Source organism: Arvicanthis niloticus, chromosome Y, assembly GCF_011762505.2.
Source record: "Arvicanthis niloticus isolate mArvNil1 chromosome Y, mArvNil1.pat.X, whole genome shotgun sequence".
Taxonomy (NCBI): Eukaryota; Metazoa; Chordata; class Mammalia; order Rodentia; family Muridae; genus Arvicanthis; species Arvicanthis niloticus.
The window spans coordinates 9,584,057-9,610,795 of NC_133431.1; the positions used below are offsets into that span (position 1 = coordinate 9,584,057).

Sequence of the window (26,739 nt, forward strand, 5' to 3'; positions counted from 1 at the left end):
AGTATCGATTGATATCGACAGGGTGGGGGCCGCCGCGGGGAATCACGGGATTGATCTCCAACGCCTACGCCGCCGAGGAAATCCGGGATTGCCGATGTGCGCCTGCGCGGGTGGCCATCGGCGGCTGTGACGTCACGGAGAGTCCGTTGGGGTTGGCGGGAATCGCTGCGGCCGTCGGGATCCGGGTGTGGCCGCCTAGGGGGCGCGGTGACGTCACAGGCCAGCGCCGGGGTCGCGGGGTGACGGCCTCGGTTCGCGGACGCCCCGGTCACCGAAAGCCGCTTCCGGCGTAACCGCTTCTGCTTCCGCCCCGCAGAAGTCAGGATCAGCAGTGAGCGCGACCGGAAGTGCCCTGGCAAGCGGCCGAGAACCGGAAGCGGCGCCGCGTCTCCGGGCGGAAACGCCTTGCTGCCCTTCCCAAAGCGCGGGTCCGCCCTCCCCGGAAGCGGAAGTGCGTCACAGACGCCCTCAGCGGCGGTGACTGCTACAGGGACACAGTGCGGCGGGCGGGGCCTAGCGACGGTGAGCCGAGGCCACGCCCACCCCGGGGCCACGCTGATCCGGTTCTATCCAGCTTCTGGTCTCCCGCGGCTTTGAGAGCTGACGAGGCCGTGGCAGGAACGCGGCGCCGGCGGGTGCCATGGCGAGGAGGGCGGGGTTAGGGCGGATCCGGGGCGGGGCCAAGCGGGGGGCGGGGCCGGTGGGAATCCAGGTCTGTATTTACCATTACTGACATCCCTTCTGCCTGTGGGCGGAGCTTAGGCAACGTCCTGTGATGTCAATGTGGGAGTAGCAAAACTGACTGAGTGATGTGGGCGGGGCCGGGCCGTGTGGACGGAGTCAGCGTAAATCCCAGTGTATTTACAGTTCCTGAGTGGGTGGGGTTTACGTATGGGGCGTGGCCGTGACGTGAGGGTTCCTCTTTATCTTGTTTTTGAGTGAAAGTTTGTTGCCTACCAAAGTTTATTTGACTTTCTAAATAGTTTCTCTGTTTGTCTAGAATAAAATAAAAAGTGCTGAGAGTGAGAAGCCACCAGAGTGGCTTTCCTAGGTTTCCCTTTGTTGTTCTACTGGAAATACGATTGTGGTGATGGACTGAGTTACTGGGCCTTCTTGTTTACAGACAGGAAAACACGAAGATCTCAGGGAAGTCTGTGTTTTGAAGTGTTCAGGAAGGAGAGGTGTTTTATCATCTTTAGTGTGATGTTTTCTACCAGTTTGTACAAGGAGTTTTTCCTGCCTGTTATATTTTGGTTCTCAAGTTAGAGCGTAAAGCAACCTAGTATATTTTACATACTTACCTTTGCTCTCCTTTTAAAAAATGTGTTGTTTTTTCCTTTATTGTTTATGAAAATGAAATCATATATTTAATAAGAAAAACCTTGAGATTATGCATCAAATTATTCTTACAAACTCAAGGTTCTGCCTATGTCAATTATATTTCCATAATACTAGATATTTTACTTATCATTTATCTTTGGCAAATGGCTTTTTATAATTTCTTTTGTATCTCAGTCTCAAGTTTAAGTCAGGATTCTAAGCCATGTGCCTGACACTTAAAAATGAAAATGAAACACTGCTTGTCTTTTTAACATTTGTTCCAAAATTTAATAATAATTGGTAAATTACTATGTGATGGGCTCTGTTCCAGAACTCTTTGCTAAGTGGTTTCCCATTTAATATTCAAAAGCACCGTAAAAATTTGGCACACTCAGAAACAGGTTCGTAGAGATAATAGTACTTGGTTGGGTCACATGGTACAAAGGAACCAGGATATTTACTTACTTCACTTTGACTCATGACCCAGATCCTAACTCTTTTGTGAGCTACATTTTAAAAGGACAAAGTTTTGCATATATTTGTAAGTGTATGTTCCTCCAAATTACTGGTAGTTATTCATTATTTCTGCCTAAGAAGATGTTGTCTGATTCATGGAAGCTGTAGTCACAGGTGTTTGAAGGATGCTGGGATTTGGACTCCAGGCTGCTTGAGCAGCAAGTTTTTCTTTTTTTTTTAACCTGGAACCAATCTGTCTAGTCCCCAGAACTGTAGTTTATAAAGCATTTAATATAGATTTAAAAGTGGACATTGAGGGAGGAGAAACACATGTGAGCATGATAGGCATGAGGAAAGGAAAGTTAGATGTGGGGAATGAGCTATGTCAACGAAAGACAGAAGTGAGTCTGTGTCAAGTAGAGATGATGGGAAAAACCTTTAATAAATACATAAAGTAAGTAATTTATAATGAGCTTATTTTATTCTGTGTATGTATGTCTATATGTGTTCCTGTGCATATATGGAGGTCAGAGGACAATGAGTAGGGAGGTTGTCAGACCACAGGGGTTCTGGTGATAGAACTTGGGTCCTCATGCTTAATGACAAGTGCTTTAACCCTCTTTAAAAATTACATTTATTGGAATGGAGAGATGGCTTAGCAGTTAAGAGCACTGACTGCTCTTCCAGAGGTCCTGAGTTCAATTCCCAGCAACCACATGGTGGGTCACAACCATCTGTAATAGAATCTGATGTCCTTTTCTGGTATGTCTAAAAATAGCTATAGTATACACATACAAATATAATAAATAAATCTTAAAAATTACATTTATTATTTTTATGTGTGTGAGTGTGCAGGAGTTGTGTATGTGGATGTTGTAGAAATTATTTAATCCCAACTTAGGGGTTTTACCCTGACTTTGGCCATTTAGTTCTCAGATAAAAGACACACACAACCTTTATATTTACAATAAGCCTTAATTAGCATAAGAGCAGCTATTGATCCTCTAGCTGTTATGTCTCTATCCCAGCCAATAATCCCACTATATAATTTGCCATGTTTTGTCTGGGTTGCTTTTAACTCCAATTAGCCAACCCATGTGGTCATTATTTTATGACTCACCTAACACATGGCAGCTTCTTCTCTTTATCTTCTTTTCCCCTCCATGTTCTTCTCTGATGCTGGGGAAGTCCTGGAATGCTAAAACCTGCTTCTGTCTTTTCTGTCCAGGTATCAGGTATTGACTGTTGGCATCTCTATTCAGCAGTTGGAAATAATTTGAGGGCAACATCACATAGCAGCACTTGGGTCTATGTGTGGACTCTCTAGTCTCTGGGACAGTCAGGCCTTGGGGGCCTGCAGTTAGCATTATAATACATAGTGACAGACTAAACCTCAACAAGTGGAGGTCAGGGGCATCTGGTAGGAGTCTGTTTTTTGTGTAGGTTCCAGGTATTGAACTGATTACAGGTGTCCCTGGATTCCACTGTACTTAATGTCCTCAGTTGTAAGTAACTAAGTAGAAAACTGGTGGTTAAGGTAAGGGAAAAGGTACTGAAAAGAGAGATAGGAGTGGGTCCAAACTAAGCTTATCTCACCTTATCCTCGAGTTGCCACAGGTTGCTTTCTCTGCATTTGTGTCACATCATGAGTTATGTCATGTGACTAAATGTGCACACCAATTAACTCATTGTATATTTGTTTTAGCTAACAAATATTTCTTGTAACTCTAAGTGAAGGTAAGGTAGCACTTTACATCTGGATATGATTACAGTAATTGGATTGATTACACATCACTCAGGGGCAGTTGCACTTACTTATTTTGGTGATTGGTGTGTTTGAGATAGGCTCTGGCTGCATAGCTAGCTAGCCTCTGTTGGCGTGAACTTAAAACAGATTTGTAATTTGTTTTAAGGCTAAAGACTTATAAGTTAAGTTTTATCCTTTGCTTTATCTCCTTGAACATAGCATGGTTATCGAAAAGGCTAAAGTTCTCTATCCACTAATTTTGTTCTTAGGTGGCTCTCATTTGTATAGTTTATTTCTTTGTGTCACAGTTGTATTTGTAAATTGACTGTAGAGTGAACAAAAGTGCTGTCAAGTGGTGGAATACAGTTGTTCTAGCCAGTTGCTTCTTGCCAGGGTTACTTCAGTCCACTTCACAGATAAACTAATGTGAGGTTGTTGGTATCAGGCTCTGAACCCAGTGATATCACATTTAGGCAACCCCCACATCGTTGCCAAGGCAACAGCCATACATTCCCAGAAGCCACCTGGCTACTTCACCTTTACCTGGGAGAGGCTATGTCACCGCCCATATAAAACAGGCAGAACCTTCTGATATCACTGTCCTCTTCCCACTTCTTCTTCTCCCCCCCATCATCTTTGCCCTGAATAACTCCCCCCCCCTTGGAATTGTTTGGTTTGGTGTTGTGTGTTCTAAGCTTTGTGCAGACTTCTAACAGAGGTGGCATTTGATTTCTGGGAAACTTAATTTGTTTACTTCTAGTTTGTTCTTATTTCTAAGACACTAACAACCTACTACAGAGATCAGTATATTTGGAAGATTCTTAGACTCCATTTCTCATTAATTTAGTATGGTGTTTGTTAAAAACATGGCCCACTTTTCAGACCCTCCTCTGGAGTTGACAGACTATCTACTCTCAGAGGGGAAAGAATCCCATTTGGGGAGAAGTAGCAGATCTTTGTAAATTTTGTTCTCCTCTGAATCTTAACTAATTTCCAATACTTGGGAGGTGTCTTTGCCTTGGGACAATTTAGTATAGAAAACGCAGTTTTAGTTTTCTATGGGGTTTGCTTGGTTTTGTGGGTTTTTTTTCAGTATTGACACCAAGCCCACTGCCTCTTGAATGGTAGGGAAGTGCTGCACCCCTGATCCATATCCACAGTCTTAGCATCTATCTCAGTGTCAGACCTGTCTACCCTCCTCAGTACACCATCAGCAAGAATTTTCTAACTGACTTTTCTCAGCAGAAACCCTGTTGAGCATAAAGTGATCTTATATGAGTTATCAAGTGAATTACTATTTATTTATTAATTTTGGTTTTTCTGAGACAGGGTTTCTCTGTGTAGCCCTGGCTGTCCTGGAACTCACTGTGTAGACCAGGCTAGCCTCAAACTCAGAAATCCACCTGCCTCTGCCTCCTGAGTGCTGGGATTAAAGGTGTGCGCCATCAGTTATTGATCATTATTGGTTATCAACTAGTATTGATAATTATTGATTACCATTTATTGATTATTGATTGGCATTGATTGTTGATCGTTATTCCATCACCGTGATCCCCTTCCTCTGCCTCCCTCCCGAGTGCTGGGATTAAAGGTGTGTGCCACCCCTGCCCGGCTGAATTACTATATTTTTATTTCTTATTTATATATTATTTATAACTGAGACTGTGTTCCTGTAGTCTGGTCTTGAGCTCTTGAGCTTGTCCTGAACTCCTGATTCTCATTCAACCTCCCAGACACTGCAATTATAGGTGTACTACCTGGTTTTAAATCTGAAGATATATTTGACTATTTGTAGAGAAATGGCATGAGGAGACTGCTTCCAGCTTGCTGGCTTCCAGGCAACCTAGAGTCTTTGTCATTCTCAGGTGACTGAGACAGAGGAAACTTATGTTCTCAAGCAGAGAATCCTGGTGTTCTGCCAAGTAAGCTGCAAACCTGAGGAAGCCACCTTCTCATTCCTTTTCCCATGAGAGAGTAACTTTGTTTACAGTTTAATAGACATCATGATGGGAAGCAGTGCAGCAAGAAGCAGGCATGGAAGCTGGAGCAGAATGCTGGGAGCTCACATCTTCAGCCACAAAGCAGGAAGCAGAGGGAGCAGACTGGATATGACAACAGTCTTCAACCTCTCAAACTCACCTCCTGGGACTTATTTCCTCCAGCAAAGCTATACCTGTTAATCTCTTTCAAACAGCACCACCAGCTGACAAGTGTCCAAATATCTGAGTCTGGGGGACATTCTCATTCACAAGTTATATTTAATGGCTGTGACATACACATTAGCAGAATTCTCAAGTCATTTCCTTGTAAAAGGAGGTATATAGATTCAGAGTTTGAACCAGTAATTTTGTAATAGGAATCTCTTTGACTCTTAAAGGATGATTTTGTTTGTTTGTTTGTTTGTTTTGTTTTGTTTTTCAAGACAGGGTTTCTCTATGTAGCCTTGGCTGTCCTGGAACTCACTCTGTAGACCAGGTTGGCCTTGAACTCAGAAATCTGCCTGCCTCTGCTTCCCAACTGTTGGGATTAAAGGCATGTTCCAAAAATTATTGATCATTATTGGTTATCAATTAGTATTGATAATTATTGATTAGTGTTTATTGATTATTGACCAGCATTGATTATTGATCGTTATTCCATCACCGTGATCCCCCTGCCTCTGCCTCCCAAATGCTGGGATTAAAGGCATGCACCATCACTGCCTGGCATATGATGTGTTCTTTCAATGAACTTCTTGGAGGATGCATTTGTATGGCGAATGTGTTATACTGTGTGTGTTTTCTTGTGTGGCTAGTATGACATTGTTTAAGGCCCATTTTAGGTCAGATGATATAGGGAATATTTTAGTAGATTGTTTAACTAGTTAGGGGTAAAAAGTAAGTGACTGTTAGTTGGACTTATCGATGTTTTATGCAAAGTGAATGTTAAGTGTTGTTATTCAGGAGGGCATAGATTCTTTCTCTATTGACCCCTCTGACCCAGTTGAAAAATTGAGAAGTGTTTACATATGAGGCTTAAATGGTAGGGAGGATGTTCTCTGGACAGATAGAACAGATAAAGCAACCTGAGAATAATCCATTTTGATAAGGTTTACTTGGCAGTAATCTTTTGTCTTGCGTTAATCGGACATTTAAATTTTCAACTTTCCCATTTCCCTTGATAGAAGATCAATGAAGAGTAGATTATGTTATAAAATTAACTTATTTTTTTCTCCCCATATAGAAGTTCCAGCCACCATGAGGCAGTCTTGCAGGAAGCAGAAAATGATGGCTGGGAAATAGGTGTGTTTTAATGATTAAAGATATTTACATGTCTAGATAATTTTTGTTATTTTTATTTTATGGTATGGCTTCAGGTATAACATGTGACTTTATACACCAACTCTGTATTTTCAGTGTTCATAAACTCTAACTCTTAAAGTTTATTTTACTTTCAAGGATTTTGTCCTGAGGAAGTAGATATTCTTGCACAGAACAATTTAATATATTTTAGTTTATCTCAGCATTGCTAGTAATACCGAGAATTGGGTACATTCTGCAGGCAGAAAAGATGGAGGGATGGAGCCATCTAACTCCTCTGTATATTTACATACATAGTATTGTCAGTTAATCATCTATACAGAGTAAAACATTTTCTTTTCATGTGTCTATTTTGAGAAAATACAGGGAATATATAAAATTTTTAATAATCAGTAAAAACAAGGCGTTTGCAGTTTGGACAACACATACCATTGTTGTCACCTCTAGCTTTACTTTAAAGATATGATAATCAAAACAGTGAAGCCTAATTATTTTAGGGTTAAAAAAGTGAGATTGTATTTGTAGTTCTGTCGGGGTCTTTTAAGTTAGTTGTGTGGCAGGGAGCTGTAACTGTTGTTTATTGTCTTGTCTTTTTTTGGTTGTAGGATGAGTACATGGCTGCCAAGATCCAGATGCTGGAAGAGCATTTCTGCTATGCAGGAGGATGGGATGCTGTCTGAAATATTTAGTGGAATACAGAGGTTGAGTCCATTTTACTTTTTTGGTGCCCAATTTTATTGTGAACATTTAGGATTAAGAAAAAATTGTTTTAGTCCTCAATTATTTATAGTCTGTATTATTTACATTTCTGTTGCTGTAAAATAAACATACTATGACCAAGGCAATTTATGGAAGAAATTATTTTGGCTTGTGCTTCCAGAAGGATGAGACCATCATGGCAGGGAGCTGAGAGATCATATGTTAAACCCCAAACATGAACAGAGATAGTGAACTGGAATTGAGGCTAGTCTACATACTATCCTCAGAGCCTGCCTCTAGTGAGGTGTAGCCTGTTAAGTCACCACCAGGGTTCAGATATTTGAGCCTATGGTACACATTCTCATTCAAACCACTATATTCTACTCCCGGGCTCCAAAGGCTCAGAGGACATTGCTGTAACGCAAAGTGTATTTAATACTAATTCAGAAGCCCCCTTAGTCTTTCACAGTCTCAATAAAACCCTGTGAGTTTGAATCGTGAATTAACTTCAGCATACAATGGCACAGATATACATTACTATTCCTAAAAGGAGGAAAGGGGGAATAGTCAGAAAATGGCGGACCAAGCAAGACTGATAAAGCAGAATGTAAACACCAAATCCCCAGCTCAACAATTCCCAGCTGTGGGCCTTGACCCATATACAAGAGGGGTTGCCTAAGAACATCTGAAAATTGTAATTTATATGACAATTCATGACAGTAGCAAAATAACAGTCATGAAGTAGCAATGAAAATAATTTTATAGTTGGGGGTCGCTACAACACAAGAAACTGTATTAAAGGGATAAGCATTTGGAAGGTTTGGAATTAAAGCATTTGGAAGGTTGAAAGCCAGTTCTCTAGCTTAATATATGATATCAGAGGGCTTAGATGGCTCCATCCCTCCATCTTTTCTGCCTGCAGAGTATGTCTCTAACAGGCTGGTTCCACTCCGTGTAAGCCACTTTTCCTGACAGATGTCTCACAGCTTTGGCGCCTCCAACATCTTGGAGTCTGTAGAGCGACCCAGGCTTCACTTCATCTCTCAGGATCTTCATGCAGAGACTCAGGATTAGGGTTGAGGTCCTTTGTGGTGCATGCTTGTGATTTCCCTGAGAAAGGATCTGATGTTCTTTCTTTATTGAGAAAGGGTACATACACAGCAGAAACCATTTGGTTTTGCCAAAGAAGTCAGGAGAGGGCCATATTCTCAGTCTGGAAAGGGTATCACCTAATTACCCTTTGTTTTTGCTGTCTCTTCTACCAGCTCTGTCTACTCTTCCTGGGTCTAATCTCTGCAGTGGTTGGGTAGTTTGTCTTATGGGTTGGTGAAGATATCTGGAAATTTTAAGTTATATATAGTTTAGCTATGCACTTCCTGTCTGAAGACTTATCTACTGTGATGGTTTGAATAGGAATGGCCCCCATAGGTTCATGTGTTTGAATGCTTGTCCCATAGGGAGCTGCACTATTAGGAGGTGTGGCCTTGTTGGAGTTTGTGTGGCCATGTTGGAGGAAGTGTGTCATTGTGAAGATGGGCCTTGAGGTTTTAATAGATGTTCAAGCTGTGCCCAGTGTGGACACAGTCTCCTGCTGCTGCTTATAGATCAAGATGTAGAACTCTCAGCTCCTTCAGCACCATGTCTGCGTGGATGCTGCCATGCTTCCCACCATGATGATAATGGACTGAGTCTCTGAAACTGTAACTCAGCCCAATGAAATGTTTTCCTTATAAAAGTTTCCTTGGTCATGGTGTCTCTTCACAGTAATAAAACTCTAAGATACCTACTCACCCACTTTCTTTTGCATGGTGAGACTGTTCCATCAGTTTCTGTCTCCACTCCCAAATCATTTATTTATTTAATTTTATTTTCCTTTTTTTTTAAATTCCAAATAACCTCTTTCTGAGTTTTAATTCACCCAATCTAGATTCTTTCCTTTCTGATCATTTTAGCACTTGTCTTTTTTTAGTAGGTATTACTCTCTAATTTTTTATTAATTTTGAGTCTTCTTATGGTCACATTTGTGTATGTTTATCCCCACAGAAAATTGTTCACAATATGTATGTCAGTATTGCATTTTTTTTAACCTGTGCAGCTGGCTGATACACATTTAGCATTTAAGATCTCTGTTCATACACCACTGCTCAATTGCCTGGTTTAGATGATTTTACATTGTTTCTCTGGGGCCAAGACTCTTAATGTATGTGCATATTAGGACTCTTCAGTGCTTAGTGTAGTTCCTTGTCATGTAGACAAAAGCTGGAGCTACATTTTCATTACTGTGATATTGTATTGTTGTCTCTGTGATGACTGAATCATTCTGGACAGGTGTGTTAAGATAAAATTAAGTACTAATCAATCAAAATAGTTGCTTTACTTAATAAGGGCAGATCATACTGTTTGTTTATTGATTGATTGATTGATTTCTTTTGAGACAGGGTTTCTCTGTGTAGTTCTGGCTATCCTGCAACTCACTCTGTAGACCAGGCTGACCTCGAACTCAGAAATCCACCTTCTTCTGGTTCCCAAGTGCTGGGATTAAAGACTGCCTGGCTAGATCATACTGTTTATAATTACCAGTTTTGCTGGTAAATGTTACTTTTGATTGAATCCTGGTACAGTTTTTAGAGTTAGTCTCTAGAATATGCAAAATTTTCTTCAATGTATCTTTGAAAATTTAATTTCTTAGACTTTGGTCACATATACTCTGAGAAACTAACAATGGTAAAAACAAAATCACTGTTTTTTTAAATCACTAGTTAAGAAGCTCCTTTCTATAGCACCTTACTCACATGGGAGGAAGTGAAGGAGGAAAAGATTGCAGTAATTACTATTTTAATTCTTATTATTTGGTCTTATCATTTGGTGTCTTTGTTTTCCTCTGGTGTTTGGTTTAGGACTTAGTGGTCCTGCCGGGCGGTGGTGGCGCACGACTTTAATCCCAGCACTTGGGAGGCAGAGGCAGGCGGATTTCTGAGTTCGAGGCCAGCCTGGTCTACTGAGTAAGTTCCAGGACAGCCAAAGGCTATACAGAGAAACCCTGTCTCGAAAAACCAAAAAAAAAAAAAAAAAAAAAAAAAAAAAAAAGGACTTAGTGGTCCTTTCTGATTCTTTAATTAGTAGGGAGGTGCTGACTGCACAAAGACCCTTGGCTTTTGTGGTTGTGAGCCCTCTGGGTCTTTTGTCTGGGCTATAGCCTGCAGCACATGTATTGATCTTAGGCAGCCTGCAGTGTAAGCATTTGCAAGAACTGGTTTGGCTGTCCTGTGCCCTCTTTAGAAGTGTGTGGGGGTTGGAAGGGATGTGGGAAATCAGAAAGCTTGCACGGTAAGGTTGACTTAGGGCAGAGATCAGCTCTTTGTGTCTGTGAGAAAGCTTTGGAAAGATAGCTGCTATTTTTTCAGATGCTGGTCTCCAGTTGTGAAGGCTGCTTCTCTGGCACCCTTGACTTTAGGTCCCTGTTTTTTCTTTCAGGGAACCCCAACTATGTTGTGACATTGGCGCCACCTTGTGTCCCAGCTCAGGGTTGAGATGCTACCTCTGGATGCCTAGGTTTGCTTGCAGCTTGGGGAGAGAGCCTCTCAGTCAGCTCTCTGTAGACTTCTTAGCCTCATTGCATGCTAAATTTCCACCCTGATGCAGCTTTAGAGTGAAGCCCTTTTTGTTAATTTTGTGGGGAATGGGGGGGGGGCAGATTTTCATCTTAGCATAGTTCGGTTCTAAGCTGGACATAAGGTGCGCCAATTTGTTGCTAGAATTTTCAACCCTAATAGCCCATATATATAAATGACACAGAATCCAAATATTGTAATTATAAGTCATATGTCAAGATTGAGCAAATCTAATACAATACTAACTTATTTCCAAGTGCTAAGACACCTTTTTAATTGTGGTTTCTCCCTGCCACATGATTCTGGTTCATAGTGGCTTCCTCCTCCCTTCTTCTCTCTTTTTCTCTCTTTACTTGCCACCCCCTTTTGAGCCTCCAGTCCCACCTTTCCCCGCAACTATCCAATCACAGGCTCTGTTACTTTTATTGACCAATTAAATAGAGAGAACGTTCACATGGCATCATCTAAGTACATGATGGTCTGCTTGTGGGGTCTGACTTTTTAGTACAAATCCAAATAATGTTCGTTATTTAAATGTGTGTTTTACTATATTTCTGACACAGCTGTTTTCCACATGTGCATTTGTCTAGTCTGCTGTAGCAGCATAGAATGTGTATTGTTAATGGTGTATATTCTTGCCAGTAATACATGCAGTTTTTTTGTTGGATGTGCTACTATTGATTATCTATAGAGTCATAATGGTTTTACACAGGAAAGCTAATTGTCAGAATTTTGTTTTGTTTTTGAGACAGGGTTTTCTGTATAGCCCTCACTGTCCTGGAACTCACTTTGGACAAGATTGCCCTCAAACTTACAGAGATCTGCCTGTCCTCTGTCTCTGAGGGCTGGGGTTTAAGTCCTGCCCCCGGCTTGATATTTTGTTTTTTAATTCTTACATCATTTTGTTAACTTCTGGGTGTTTGGTGAGGGGTAGTATAATTTACACTTTAAATATATTTAAGTGGATCTTCACTTAGTGCTCTATCCTTTATCTTATCAGGCAGGCTTCCTTTGATTTGGGACTAAGTAGGCTTTCTTTAATTATTTCCAGTTTGTGTTCTTTCACTGGCCTTTTATAAGAGTTGGATGTACTCAGAATTGGCTGTCATAGTGCATGAAAGATTGATCCAGAGCCTGACACAAGTAGAAACGAATGGGGATTTTGTTTGATTGTTTTTGCATCTTGTTACTACGTAGTCAGACCATCATTACCAAGAAGTCAAGTTGGCACTAGGGTGAGGACCTTAAAACAGCATCTGTTAAGGCAGTAGTCTGACCCTCAGTCTACAGTGGGAAATATAACTAGAGTAACTCTGTAGATAGACATTTGAAAGAATGAATAACTTGTGTAGTCCAGTTTTGGGTATTGTTACTCATATATCTTTATGAAGAAATAAAATTTTTTATTAATGTTACGTCAGCAGATTTTGTACTTATTAATGCTACTAAAAAGAAAAAAAACTGATAGCATAGCCAGGATGTGAATTTAGTTTAGCATTGTCATAAATCCTGCATTTATAAGCCTGTGACCATATATTTGTAGCATCTAAATACACATATTTGTGTTACATGTTCAAGTGTTGTTATTTTTCCCATAAAAATTTTTACTGAGTTAATCCTGAATACTTGATTCTTACGTCATACCATCTGGAATAGTAGTAAGCCAGTGTTGCGGCCCGAGCTGCCCCACGCTGGAGGGCCAAAATGTCTTGGACTGCTCTGTCAATGTTTGAACTCGGTCTGCCAACAGCCTTGGGGGCTAAACTGCTAGAGCCTTCACTGTACGAGCTGCTCCAGTCTGCGGGTCAGGGTTCAGCAAGAGCGAGAGAGTGAGGACTGACTGGAAGAATGGAGACCAGACAGAGTGTGACTCAATCCTGTTTATTCTTCAGTCTCTCTTCCTAGTCCAAGTCCCAAGTCTTTAGTCCCTAGTTCCTAGTGACTCCAAGTTCCAAGCTTCTTTCTAGTGCTAAGTGCCTAATGTCTAATGCCTAATTCTCTGTTCTTCCTCCAGGTGCCAAGTACCTAATAACTAATAATTCTTCGTCCCAGTTCTCTAGTCCAAGTGTCTCCTTGCTCAATGCCTAATTCCTACTCTGCCTAATTCCTACTCATAATCGTACTTATAATTGTACTCCAAGTTGTACTCTCCGAATTCCTACTCTTAATAATAATTTCTTCGGTCTGACTCTCGCCTTTTATATGTCTCATTTCTAAGCCACCCCTCTAAGTCCCACGTTTAAGCCATGCCCTTAGATCTTGTCTCTAAATCTGATCTCTAAGTCACACCCTTAAGTCACACACCTTTAATCTCACACACCCAAGCAAAGATCCTGGGTATCTAAACCAAGATGTTATCAGAGTGTGCTCAGCTGATGTAGAATGATGTAATCAAGCCTCTTCTCAGGGTATATGGCTCAAAATGGCTGCAAGGATGATAGTCGCCTTCTGTTGGCTCCCCACAAGCCAGCTCGTTTGTGGCTGAATACAGGACTTCAATACTATATGTGGTGGTATAGGGTTTAATGTGTTAGAAAACGGCTTCTATAAAAAGCAAATGTAAAACCAGGACCAGAAACTCAGGAAAAAACGTATTGTTCATTTTATGAAAAACATATGTTATTCACATAGTAAATAAATGACAACTCCTATGTTAGAGATGATAGGGTCTAGTTAATTTTGTAGAGAAAGTTACAGAACACCAGTGGATATGCCTTTGTGTGCTTGTAATTTCAGTGCTTGATAAATGTCAGTAGAAGGCCATTGAAGTAGTAGGAAATTTAGACCCTATTTTGAAAATAGATGAAAAACAAGAAAACAAAGAAAATGTTCATGTCTTTAGTTTGGACAGGAATTATCCTTTGATCAAACAAATATAATGTTTATGGTTTAGCTTTCTAGTACTTAGATGGGAAACACTAAGTAACAGGGAATTTGTATTTTAAGCTTTCAAGTCAGATACACTAACTTAAATTCTTTTATTCTTTAGAAATCACATAATTAAGAAGACTGAGACAGAAAATAAAGGGAAAGCAAATAGGCTGAGCATCTGGACTGTTTTCACCTGATATGTATAAAAGAAAACCCTTGAGGTTTCTTATAGTATATGAGATATTTACATACTTTGCATATCTATGTGTGCACATGTATGGATTTAGTGTATACGTGAGATTATCTAGTTACACTGGCGTAGTTTCTGGATATGAGGAATAGAAAACCAAATTTTCTAAAAATGATTAGTAAGTTATTGTTTAATCAAATGGGCGGCAGAAAGTTGAAATTTCTGTAACATATTAGTTTTAAGTTCTATAAAAACTTCTTGTCTGTTCACTGTTTTCCTATTACAGTGAGCTACACAGCTCTCCTAAGACAAGGCGGACAGACTGCATCTCCCTCACCACTTTTATCTTTGCCAACCCCATGGTCTGTGTGTTACAAGATAATAAGATGGTTTACATTTATTAAAATAGTTTGAGTTTATTGTGACATGTTTTTATCTTAACTATTGCTGAAGAGTAAAAAAAAAGAATTTTACTAGTTTTTGTACTAAATATAGAAAAAAAAATTGCAGTTCATTTAGGTGTTTGAAACTTAAAAATTTGTACCTGAAAATAATAGGAGACATATTTCTTTAATAAAGTTTAAGGAATATAAATTAAACATAATAATTAAATCTTATTTTAAGGGCTGGAGAGATGGCTCAGTGGTTAAGAGCACTGACTGCTCTTCCAGAGGTCCTGAGTTCAATTCCCAGCAACCACATGGTGGCTCACAACCATCTGCAATGAGATCTGACGCCCTCTTCTGGCTTGCCTAAAGACAACTACAGTGTACTCATATATGTAAAATAAATAAATAAAATCTTTAAAAAAAATCTTATTTTAATTCAGATACACCAGATTCATCAGTAGGGGAGACTTCAGGTTCTAAACAAAGCTATTGAATTGAGTCTTTCTTTCTTTCTTTTTTCTTTTTTTTTGATTTTTTGAGACAGGGTTTCTCTGTGTAGCCCTGGCTGTCCTGGAACTCACTCTGTAGACCAGGCTGGCCTCGAACTCAGAAATCCTCCTGCCTCTGCCTCCCAAGTGCTAGGATTAAAGGCATGCGCCACCACTGCCCGGCCGAGTCTTTCTTTCAAAAGCTGAAATTGCTTCTTGTAGTTATGAAAGCAGATATGGAGAAGCTAAGTGAGTTCTCGTTCTTAATAGATAGTCAATACTCATATATTTATAGAAAGATTAAGTGTTGCAAGTTAATTCTAAGACTTCCACATAGTAAATACATATTATGAAAGGAAATAATTTTAGCCTGAGTTCTTCATTTTACTACTATGTAAATAAATTTAAATAACATAATAGTCCCTAATGATAGAGCCTCCAGTAAAAAGAAAAACAAAACAAAAAACAAACAAAAAAGGCATTGTCATATTTATTTTGTTTCAGGTATAAAAAAGTAAGAAATTAAAAGTTACGTTTTGTTTCTTTTTGTATTTTAATGGCATTATTTGTTCAGTCTTTCCTTTACAAATAAAAAAAAACTTTCCTCTAAATTGTCTTTGACTACAGTTCTGGGCCATCCATCTCTGTAGGACCCCAAGGGCTGTCATGCCCTGGCTGAGACTTTCCTTGTGCTGCTGTCTGCTTAGTAACATTCTGTCATTTTTCTAAGAACAAAACATCTTTCCCAGCACTTGAGAGGCAGAGGCACGGGGATGACGGTGAAGGAATAACGATCAATAATCAATGCCAATCAATAAATGGTAATCAGTAATTATCAATACTAATTGATAACCAATAATGATCAATAGTTGATGGCACACATCTTTAATTCCAGCACTCAGGAGGCAGAGGCAGGCAGATTTCTGAGTTCCAGGCCAGCCTGGTCTACAGAGTGAGTTCCAGGACAGCCAGGGCTACACTGTCTGAAAAAAAAACAAGAAAAAAAAAGAAAACAAAAGAACAAAACATCCTGTTGCAGGATGATGCCCCAGGAAGGGAATTTACACTTGACATTCTATTGCCCCCCAGTTGAGTTCCTGTTTTTCCCTGAGTTTCAGTTCCAATCTTGAGACTATGGGAATATTCCCAACATCAAAAGTAAGGCTTTCATCGCACTTTCAGACCTAGTAATTTTACTCCCCAGAACAGTACAGTTGCCAAAAGTGCAGAGATCTATAAATCTATGAGCCGTAGCTGTCTTCCCCTCCTCAGATCCCCAGGCCTTTCCCACACTCACCTTCTATCTCTGTGTAGTTACTATACTGTAGTGTATACGTCATATACCAAAATATCCACATTTGATAATGATGCAACTGTTGTAAGTCTAACTTCATGGACTGTGAAGAAGCCATGGAGGCTATGGGCTTAGATGATGACAGGGTTCCAGCTGGGTATAGACTCGCAGAATCACATAGAAAGTACCTGGACCACCTGTAGAACATTTCCTACAAAACAAATTTGAACTGTGAAAAAACTAATATTAATATTTTCAATTTTCTACAAGAGAAATTTGAATTGTGAAAAAACTAATATTAATATTTTCAATTTTCTACAAGACAAATTTGAATTCTGAAAAAACTAATATTAATATTTTCAATTTCCTATAAGACAAATTTGAATAGTGAAAAAATATTAATATTTTCAATTTTCTACAAGACAAATTTGAATTACAAAAAAACTAAATTAATATTTTCATGAGTATTAAGGGAGAGAGTGAACAGAGAGAGAGAGTTTTTTTTAAAAGGACAGTTTGGCCTCACATAGACTTGGTGCAGGCTTAGAGAATTTGTCAAGTAAAGTTACATAGGAAATCATTTAATGATTTAATGATTTAATTAAATCACAAATTAAACTACACCATTAAATCATTTAATGATTTAATTTTACAGTATCATTTTAATGATATTGTAATACTTTTCCCGTTGTACCAAAGAACTACAATAGTGTGTTTATGAGAGAGATCTCTCTTTTCTTGTCATCTTGTTTGTAGTTTATTGAATGCTTTGCTTCCAGTCCTAAAAAAAACAGTATTGGAGATTGAAAGAAACTGGCCTGTCAAATGCTGCTTCTGATTCTGACTTCAAAGATATTGAAAGTTTAGTAGAAAGAAAAAAGGTGGTGGCTTGGGCTGACCAAACTACCAAACATTCAAACCAAAGTGATCTTCCAGGGATTTCTCTTCCTGTGACCTTCCCAGAACTTGGACCAATTCAGTCTATTCCTTATTGTAAGTATTTTATATTTTGTTACATAAATGGAAGCTTATTTTTAAGATTTCTTTGTATTTATTTTATATATATTTATATTTAATTTGTTATATTTATTTTTTTATATTCCAATATAACAGTTGGTTTCTTTTAAATAGATTTTGTTATTTGATTACCACTGACAAAGAATCTAGCTTCTAAGTAATTTTAATTAACAAGAATCTCCCAGGACCTACCAGCATCTATATATTGATGTTCTGAATAACTAGCAGTTTCATTTCCTTCCCATTCTTATTTAAATTTTAACGTCAATTAATTTTCAAGTAGGGAACATGAGCCACACTAAGTCACAACATGGGGATTCACCTCACTTGTTCCAAGAAAAGGTACAGTATTTTTAAATCTCTCAGTTTCATTCTCACCTCTCTTTACTCTCAAATAGGCATGTATACAATTAATAGTCTGTTTTCTTTGCTGAGGCATTATCACCATTAGAATTTACCTAGGTGAGATCTGGAAAGCAATACTTAAAATATAATTTCATTTTTTGCAGTTGCTTCTTTATAGTGAAGTGAAGATGTTGGGAAGGATGTGGGGTTTTAGCACCAAGACTAAAGACTATCAACCAATGTATATATTTATATATGTGTATGCACATTCATAAGATAAAATAATGAACAATAACCATCCAACAGCAGGTTGGATTAATAATATTAATAATATCAATAATAGTAATAATATTAATATTATATAATAATGTTATATACTATATATTATATATTATAAAATGTAATAATATTAATATATAATATATTAATATATTGATATATTATTATATTAATCATATTGTATATTATATAATATAATTTTATATCACATTATATATTATATAATATATACCCTAACCTCATTATATATAATATAATATATAGATTATATATAATAATATTAATATTATTAATATTATTAATCCATATCTCACATATGACATACTTGTAGAAATTATGTCAGCAATAAAGTAAAACGTTTATTTGGCTACCTTTCATGTTTTAAAAGCAAAGACGAAATGTTGTATTTTACAAACATGAATTTTCTTTTAGAAAAATATCCAGTAGGTTTAGTGTTCAGTGTTTTTCTATTGGTTGTTTTGAGCATTTACTTCAACTGATTTCATAGATAAAGTAATTGCATGTATTTTTATTCCATGAGATGTATATGTTGCATCCATATATACAGTCTTAAAAGGATAGAAGAAAACATGCCTGAGGCTATTTATAAACAGACCTATTAATCTTAGATATATTGAATTATGTTCATGAAGAGGGACAATCAATTCAGTTTAAGTCCTGTGTATAATCATAAACATTATCAACTAATTTTGTTCTTAAGTTTACAACATACTGAATATTATTAAGCTTGACTCTTTTCAACTTGTTTAAGAGCCTTTAAATCAGAGGCAGTATTTTTATTTAAAGCATGTACACGACATGCTTTCAAAACCTGATTAGATTAACCATAATAAATTTAACTTGTACTCTTATTGAACATTTAAAATAATAAATGATAGAAAATAATATTACAAAAAGCAAGTATTTTGATTTCTCCTGGTGTTTATGTCTAAAGAAAGAAAGCAGAGTCCCATCTGCTTTCTTCTACCTCAGCTTCTCCGGGTTATTCTGAAGTCAATCTTACATCTATATTTTTTTCATTTATATCATTTGTCTCTAAGTGTCTAATGTCTATACACCTAGTGTTATTTACTATATCATTAGTGTTTACATTTCCCTGTCACAGAAGTGACTTGTTTCTGTACTTGAGGTACAAAGTCAAAAACTGAGGTAGAAAGTCAGGCAAATGCTTTATTTCATCACTGATTAATCAACCTCTTGTAACTCTTTTTGGCCCAGGGTCTCATTATGTAACCCCAGCTAACCTAGAACTGGCTATGTAGACCAAGCTGACTGAACTCACAGATATGGACTCTGGATCCCCCTTCCAAGGGCTGAGATTAGATGTATACAGCACCAGTCCCAGCTGTACTACCTTTTAAATCTCAGGTTCTGTTGCATTTTTGTATTTGGTAATTGTGTGTTGCTCATTGTCTACTTAGTGGGCATTAATATAATTTACATTTTTAATTTAATTTTTAATTTTAATTTTTAATGTAATTTTACATATGCTTCGTATATAATTTACATTTTTTGCTTCTTAGCATATGTGATTTCTTTTTCCATTCCTTTAAGAGTCTCTTTTCTGTGAATTGCCTACTAATTATTTCTGCACTTTTCTTGTACAATTGCCCTTTGCAAAATATTGTTTACAGACACCTAGCTGTGAAGACATTTAATTGTTCATTTTGTAATACTGAATTACTAAATGTAAAGTACTTAGAAAATATTTATGTGCTTAGGAATATGTGCACAGGCACACACAGAGGCACACACACAGGCACACAGTAACAACTAGATTCATTGAGGAAATGAATAAAAAGAAAAGAAGGGCAGTATATAGGAGAAAAGAAAAGGGGGAAATGTAATTTTCTGAAAAAAGTTTAAAAAGGACAAAAAGAAAGTCCAGCCCTGTGCAGTACAAACCCCTGGAGAACTGCACTGATCCTCTAATAAGGACATAGGTCACTTCAACAGAGATTAGGAGCAGGTTGCAGGTAATATGCTGGTTTTAAAAACATAGTCTGTTAGTTTTCACTAATAAATTTGAAGCATCTTACATATATATGTAATATATATAATATATAGGTATGTAATATATGTAATATATATATGTAATATAATATATGTAATATATATAATTTATATATGTGTATGTATTATATGTAATATATGGATGCAGTATATGTAATATATATATGTGTGATATATAATATATATGTATACAATATATATGCAATATATGTGTGATATATGTAATATATAATATATATGTAATATGTGTAATATTTGTATGTCATATATGTAATATATGCATGTAATATATATGTAATATATAATATATACGTGTGTGATATATATGTATACATATACATATATATATGTATATACACATATATATGCATATACATATATATGTGTATATATATATATATATATATATATATATATAGAGAGAGAGAGAGAGAGAGAGAGAGAGAGAGAATATCAGACTTGTTTTCACCATAACTGCTGCTCTTTCTATATCACCCCTTTGGTGAGTTTAACAATCTAGAAGGATCCATTGCATAAACACAAAAAGGAAATATATCCTCTGAAAGGTGACTGCAGTGCCAGCCTACTCATATTCATCTTGTCACAGCATCACCAGTGATGGATTCATGGAAAGACAGGAGAATTTGTGAGAAAACTGAAGAATGGGAAAGGCTAAACACAGGAATGTAAGACACATTGACATTTTTCCTACTGGGCCACTAAGGGTGGTAGCCTTGGTGTGGGTCTTCTTTATTCTTGGGTGGTTGTTAGCCACCAACCAGTGAGGACAAAGGGAACAGCCATGGCAATCTGGCTTGAGATGGCTGTGAGTATTATAAAATTAACTCCTGAGACCAGCACAGTGAGTCAAATCTACTTTATTGTTCCAGAAATAAGGTATATGAGGTCTTTTATGGGTACAGGTGGAAAGTATTAATTGGTCATAATAGTATACATAATTATCATGTGGGCAGGGAAGCCAGAATGGAACTTGTGTGCTGAGTTTAAGTAGCTCCACACAGGGACAGTCTTTTGATAGCAGCCACCTGTGTTCAGGGTCATTGTCTAGATAAATTGAGGCAGAGAAATGGAAGCCTTGTTGATAAAGGGAGTCCTCCATTTTGAGCTGAGTACCACTCACATTTGGGGGACTGTGGCCTTCACACAGGTTTCCAACAACCTTGATTCCTGAAACCATGAATCTTGGCTGTGAGAGAAACTGTACCAAATACTGGAAGCTGATTCAAAATACAGAAAGCCTAGGACTCTGCCCAGCTCTCCAGGTGGCTGTCCCATAATTGGCTGTGTAAAAGTGTCTTCTAAATGTCATTGTATTTTACTATCAATTCAGCACCTTTATGGTAACAAGGACTATGGTATTAATGGTAATTAATACCATTATAATTTATGATCATTGATCCACTGTCTCACTTCTCTGCTGTGAAATGAGTTCCTTGGTCAGAAGCAATACTGTGTGGAATGCCATTGTGGTGTGAGGCACTCAGTGTGTCCATGGATCGTGGATTTGGCAGAAGCAATATGTGCATGAAAGGCAAAATCATAAGCAGAATACCTGTCTATTCCAGGAAGTAGAAAGCTTTGTACTTTGCCCAAGAGGAATGATCCAATGTGAGAGGACGACTCTACGGTTGTAGTGGTCCTATATTGCAAATTACATTTGAATGTTAACTAGTCCTATATTGAAATTTACCACTTGATGTTAACTAGTCCTAGATTGCAATTTCCCATTCTAAGTTAAATACTCCTAGATTGCAATTTCCAATTTCATGTTAATTAGTCCTGTATTGAAATTTACAATTCCATGTTAACTAGTCCTAGATTGCAATTTTCAATTTTATGTGAACTAGTCCTATATTGAAAATTTCATTTATTCTTGCCTAGTGGCTGTCTCACCACAACTGGAGTAACTCCAAGGATGCTCAATTTCTTCTTAGAATTCAATATAGGAAGCTGTCCGGAGCAGACAGGTCTCTAATGAAAATGAACATTAATACTGAAATGTTTGTCATGTCAATTCTAAGGATTTCTGATGTTTTGAAAACCAGCTATCCATGTAAGGTAATCTGGACTGTTGCCTGTTAACTCCACTCAGCTATTTCTAAATAAAACATAGAGAACACTCTTATAATAAACTCCAAGCCATGAATTTGCTATAGTCCCTTAACTCACAGGCTGACCATCTCAAATCAGTTTTAAAAAGTTAAAGAAGGACTGGGTCTAAGCTTTGTATTCCTAAATGTGTTATACTGGTACAATGCCTATGGGAGTAACAATATTCATCTCACTCTTATATCACTAAGAAGCTCATGCCAATGAAAATCTTAAAATTTGTAAACAAAGTAAATTGGTGCCATTTAAGAATTTATATCTTCATCTTGATATTAATTATACAGATTTCTACTAATAGGTTATGGCTATGTAATAAACCCTAGCTAATCCTCTCTATTCTGACAAAACCACTACTTTTCCCTAGAGAGACAGCCCAACATTTACCACCTTAGTCCCCAAGCCCAGGGAATAGGGGCGCTGACTCATCATTAGCTTCTTCAAGCTGATTATGGGCGTTGAGATATTAGAAGAGGAGTGGGGGGGGGACAGCAAGTGACAATCCTCTGATGCTGTGTCTTCGCTGCCTCCAGATGGAATTCCCGGACCTCAGAGGTTTGAGCAGGTCTGCCCAGCTTGCTTGTTGAGTAGATACACCAAGGCTGATCATTCTGCAATATACAATTCTCAAAACAACTTTTAGTATCAAGATAGTTTTTTTTTTTAAAGAGGGCTGACATTTTATTAAGAATGTTGGTTCTAACCGCTTTTCTATTTTTTCCCCTCTTTTATTGGATATAATATTTACATTTCAAATTTTATCCCCTTACCATATTTCCCCCACCACCCAGGATCCCCTTATCCCTGGAGAGAAAAGTTTCATTTTAACAGGAAGGGTGATGTGTAGGAGGAGCTAAGGTAGGAGGAGTACTGAGAGGAAGAAAAGGAGTAAGAAGAGGAGAAGAAGAAAGAGAGGAGAAGCTAGGTGAAGAAAGAGAGAAAGAGGGGGGAGACAGGGAGGCAGAGGTTCAAGTATCTCCACCAGTCAAAGATAGTTGTTATATCTAGGTGGGTCAGTGGGTTACACCTCTGATTGAACAATTCCAAACTTATAAAGCCTATGATTATCATTATTTTTAAAAAATGTATAAATGCAAAAAGGAAAAGGGGGCATGGGATAGGGGTTTCCTAAGGGGGGGTGCGGGGGGGAATGGGGAAAGGGGATGCCATCTGAAGTGTAAATAAAATATCTAATAAAAAATAGAAAAAAAAAGAAAAAAAATAAAAAATAAAAAAATAAATAAAGAAGAAAAAAAGAGAAAATTTCATTTATTATTAAGCAGTCCTATATTGAAATTTACATTTTAATATTAACTAGTCCTATCTTGAAATTTCCAATTTAATGTTAACTAGTCTTATATTGAAAATTTCAAGTTAACATTAAGTAGTCCTATATCCAAATTTCCAATTATTTTTAACTAGCCCTATATTGAAATTTCCAATTTTGGTGACAGCCACTAGGCAAGAATTGCCTCTTTCCATTTACAGACAAATTACTGTCCAGAAAAGGACACACTTGCAGAATAGTCGACTGATTATATCTGCCTAGACAGAGTAATCAGCCCTTAATAATTCTGCAGCACTAAGGTCTGTCAGAGGATCCTGGGTAAGAAGGCTGAAGATACTGATGCTCCAACGTTCTGTACTATAGGGACTGTCTAGGTGTTCAGTGGTCTCTATAAATTGGCTAAGTTTTAGAAGTTATGCTTAGTGCTTCCCATGATTTCAGTTAACTCAGTCATTTTGGATTTCTGATGGGGTTGAAGACCTATAGTCTCATAGCCAATCCTGGCTATTTACCTTGAGAGAAAAGATTTGAGTGGATGGTTTTCAGCTGACATTCATTCTAAAGCCAAGAAAAAAAAGCCAGGTTCAAAACTAGGTGTTTAGTTAGGAGAGATGACAGAGGTTCTGGTTAGTCAACAAAATGATGGACTGGGTATTAGGACTATCTTGTACCTCACTGGTACAATTAGCAATTGCTGGGAGCCAAGACCCCCTTCTGCCTGAGAACAAATGTCAGTTAAGTAAACAGCCTGAGTTTAGGAATACTATATTTATTGCCCTTCTGCCAGAGAGAAAATATTAATCAGATAAGCAACTCGACCTGAGAAAGTTTTAATTGCCTTCTTGTTTGTGAGAAAATATTTGGATAAGTAATTTGGGCTAGGAATTCTTGTGGGCTTAGAGAACTCTGCAATTATGGGATGACCCTGGACCCTGACTGTCAGATGACCCTCCTGCCTGCTTGCCTTTATAACAGCAGCCTGAACAATAAAATTTAAGCACTTGATCAGACATTCAGACAGGTGCTTCTTCCTTGTGTCTCTTGTCTCTTCATTCTTTCGCTCCCTTCCCTAGGGTCTCGTCAAATCCCCACAGGCAAGGGCAAGGAATAATTATGCTCTAATTGTATTTTGAGAGAGAAGTTTTATTTTAACAGGAAGGGTGATATGTAGGAGGAACTAAGTGGGAAGGAGTATGGAGAGGAAGAGATGGAGTAAAGAAAGAAGATGAAGGAGAGGAGAAGCTAGGTGATGAGAGAGAGAAAGGGGGGGACATGCAGGCAGATGTTCACGTGTCTCCACCAGTCAAAAATAGTTTATATATCTAGGTTTGGTATTGGGTTACACTTCTGATTGTGCATTACCAAACTTATAAAGCCTTTGATTAACATTTAATAAAAAAAGAAATTTCCAATTTTATGTTGACTAATCCAGTATCAAAATTTCTAATTGAATATTAACTAGTCCAATACTGAAGATTCCAATTTAATATTAACTAGTCCTGTAATAAAATTTACAATGTGATTTTTTTTTTTTTTTTTTTGGTTTTTCAAGACAGGGTTTCTCTGTATAGCCCTGGCTGTCCTGGAACTCACTTTGTAGACCAGGCTGGCCTCGAACTCAGAAATCTGCCTGCCTCTGCCTCCCAAGTGCTGGGATTAAAGGCATGTGCCACCACCGCCCAGAAACAATGTACTTTTAAATAGTCCCATATTGATATATCCAATTTAATATGTTGTAGTCCTATATTGAAATATCCAAATTAGTGTTAACTAGTACTATATTGAAATATAATATTCTTTGATATTTCCAATTTAACATTAACTAATCCTATATTGAAATTTACAATTTAATAATAGGTAAGACTGTATTTAAATTTACAACTTATGTTAACTAGTCCTACACTAAAATTTCTAATTGTTTTAAACTCATTTTATGTTTAAATTTCCAATTATTTTTAACTAGTCCTATATTGAAATTTACAATGTAATATTAACTAGTCCTATACTGAAACTCCAAATATTTTTAACTAGCTATATATGGAAATTTCTAATTAACATTAACTAGTTCTATATTGAAACTTCCAATTTAATATGAACTAGTCCTATATTTAAATTTCCAATTATTTTTAACTAGTCATATATTGAAATTTCCAATTTAATATGAACTAGTCCTATATTGAAATTTCCTATTCAATATTTACTAGTCCTTTATTGAAATTTACATTTTAGGGGGCTGGAGAGGTGTCTCAGTGGTTAAGAGCACTGACTGCTCTTTCAAAGGTCCTGAGTTTAGTATTAGCCCAAAAGCTCAGAATAGCTGATACAGTTCACAGACAACATGAAACTCAACAATAAATACAAGGCGAGCAGTGGTGGTGCACACCTTTAATTTTAGCACTTGGGAGGCAGAGGCAGGCAGATTTCTGAGTTCAAGGATAGCCTGGTCTACTGAGTGAGTTCCAGGACAGCCAGGTCTACACAGAGAAAGCCAGTCTCGAAAACCAAAGAGAGAGAGACAGAATAAGGAAGACCAAAGTGTGGGTTCATTGGTCCTTCTTAGAAGGGGGGAACAAAATACTCATGGGAGCAAATACAGAGACAAAGTGTGGAACAGAGACTGAAGAAAAGGCCACCCAGCGACTGCCGCACCTGGGGATCCATCCTATATGCAGTCAACAAACGCAGACAATATTGTGGATACCAAGAAGTGCATGCTGACAGGAGCATGATACAGCTGTCTCCTAAGAGGCTCTGCCAGAGCCTGACAAATACAGAGGCAGATACCTGCAACCAATCATTGAATTGAGCACAGAGTCCCCAATGGAGAAGTTAGAGAAAGGACTGAAGGAGCTGAAGGGGTTTGCAACCCCATAGGAAGAGCAACAATACAAACCAACCAGACCCCCCAGCGCTCCCAGCAACTAAATCACCAACTGAAGAGTACACGTGGAGAGAACCATGGCTCCATCTGCATATGAAGCAGAAGATAGCCCTGTTGGGCATCAATGGGAGGAGAGGCCCTTGGTCTTGTGAAGGCTCAGTATCTTGTGAAGTCAGTGTCTTGCTCACAAGCAGGCTTTTGTGCTGCGTAATGAGAAAACAAAATCGCATCCTGGGAATTATGTGATTTTTCTTTAGCACTGGAGATTTTCTTGGCCTTCTTCTACCAGAGACTTTCCAGATCCATGTGTGACCTCTGGATCTGGTCTACAAATGTGTATTTAATTTTTTTAAAATCCCTTGGAATTAGAATGAAATAACACATTACAGACCATAGCTATTGTG

At 37.8% G+C, this 26,739-nt stretch overlaps 1 protein-coding gene across 1 annotated transcript in view; it reads right to left on the reverse strand.

Moving 5' to 3' along the window:
• Positions 1 to 325: 325 nt before the first annotated feature.
• The window catches only part of LOC143437292 (uncharacterized), an 85,898-nt gene continuing 59,484 nt past the window's right edge, over positions 326 to 26,739 (reverse strand). The window contains exon 8 of the mRNA XM_076922102.1: positions 326 to 484. Coding sequence (XP_076778217.1) covers positions 326 to 484 — 159 coding nt within the window. The remainder of the gene's footprint in view (positions 485 to 26,739) is intronic.